This window comes from Otolemur garnettii, unplaced genomic scaffold, assembly GCF_000181295.1.
Source record: "Otolemur garnettii isolate 467f Iridium unplaced genomic scaffold, OtoGar3 scaffold00002, whole genome shotgun sequence".
NCBI classification, from domain to species: domain Eukaryota; kingdom Metazoa; phylum Chordata; class Mammalia; order Primates; family Galagidae; genus Otolemur; species Otolemur garnettii.
The window spans coordinates 53,568,443-53,570,080 of NW_003852397.1; the positions used below are offsets into that span (position 1 = coordinate 53,568,443).

Genomic DNA, 1,638 nt, shown 5'->3' on the forward strand with positions numbered 1-1,638 from the left:
CTCAGAGGATAAAAAATTACCTAGTGTATAAGTATATAGTATATCAGAATGTACACTATTCTGATAACAGGTGCACTAAAAGCCTTGATTCAGCATTATGCAATTCACCTATGTAGCAAATAATAGTTGTACTCCCTAAATCTATTAAAATTTTTAAAAATTAAAAAAAGTCTTCCTTCCCAAACCCAAATATGACCATATTTTCCCATACTCAACAGATAAACTCTAATTTCTCAAAAGATTATGGAAAGAAAGTCTTGCTTTTTTTTTTTTTTCCTTTTTGCAGTTTTTGGCCAGGGCCCGGGTTTGAACTGGCCACCTCCAGTATATGAGGCCAGCACCCTACTCCTTTGAGCCACAGGCGCAGCCCCTAAGAAAGTCCTTTTTAAAACTATATACACCCTTTACATCTGACCATAAGAATAGTAGAGAGAAACATGCTTCCTCCAATAGCGATCTTACCTTTATTTTCATCTGTCTTCACAACCTGAACAAAATCTCTTCCAATGAAATATTTGAATGCAGGAGCTCGTTTCTCTCTGTTTTCATCAAAAATCCAGAGGTTGACACGAGCCCTTGTTATGGCAGTATACAGCTGCTTCAGCTCTCCATTGAGGAGCTAAAAGGAGGATTGAGGATAAAGATGATGAGCCTTTTGTCCACAGCCACAATATATCAACAAGATTACTCTGATTTTAGCAAAATATCAAAACTAAATTTTTGAAGGACATAGCATGGCTGACAGCAAGGCACCAGGCACTCACTGGGGCTGCAGCACAGGTGAGTGAGGTTCTAGTGAGGCCATAAGAAATTCTAGCCCTTTCCCACAACATGTGTATAAGACAAAATATCATGAATCTTCCATAATTTTTCTTTTGCTTTTTCTGTTTTTGCTATAATTTTGAAATAATTAAAGATTCATCAGAAGGTATAAATATATTACAGACAAGTCCTCTTTACTCAGTTTATCCCAATGGTTACATCTTACAGCATTGCTATGACTCATTTTTAAAAGTTAAAGCCAGACACAGTGGCTCCCCCCTGTTATCCTAGCACTCTGGGAGATCAAGGAGGGTGGATTGCTTGAGCTGAGGAGTTTAAAACCAACCTGTGTAAAAGTAAGACACCATCTGTACTAAAAACAGAAAAACTAGCCAGCTGTTGTGGTAGGTGCCTGTAGTCCCAGCTACTTAGGAGGCTGAGGCAAGAGGATCTCTTGAGCCCAAGAGTTTGAGGTTGCTGTGAGTTGTGACACCATACATTCTACCCAAGGTGACAGAGCGAGACTTTTGTCTTTAAAAAAAAAATAAAGTTAAACCAGTCATATACATTTTTTCCCCTTCTTTCTTTATTTTTCTCTCTCTCCCTCCCTGAGTGCAGTGGCATCACCATAGCTCACTCACAGCAACCTCAAACTTCTGGGGTCAAGTGATTCTCCTGACTCAGCCTCTCAAGTAGCTGATACTACAAGTGCACACCACCATGCCCAGCCATTCACTTCTATTATAACTATCATTAGTACCAAATTACTCAAGACCTACTGCATTATTGCATCAAAATTTCTGAATAGAGCTGAATTCTAGAAATGATTAGAAGATAACTTCTTTTTTTTTTTTTTTTGTAGTTTTTGGCTGGGGC

At 38.5% G+C, this 1,638-nt stretch overlaps 1 protein-coding gene across 1 annotated transcript in view; it reads right to left on the reverse strand.

The window, feature by feature from the left end:
* Window positions 1-1,638, reverse strand: part of TRANK1 (tetratricopeptide repeat and ankyrin repeat containing 1) — a 102,228-nt gene that overhangs the window by 27,418 nt on the left and 73,172 nt on the right. Inside the window, exon 14 of the mRNA XM_023513146.1 lies at window positions 463-619. Coding sequence (XP_023368914.1) covers window positions 463-619 — 157 coding nt within the window. The remainder of the gene's footprint in view (window positions 1-462; window positions 620-1,638) is intronic.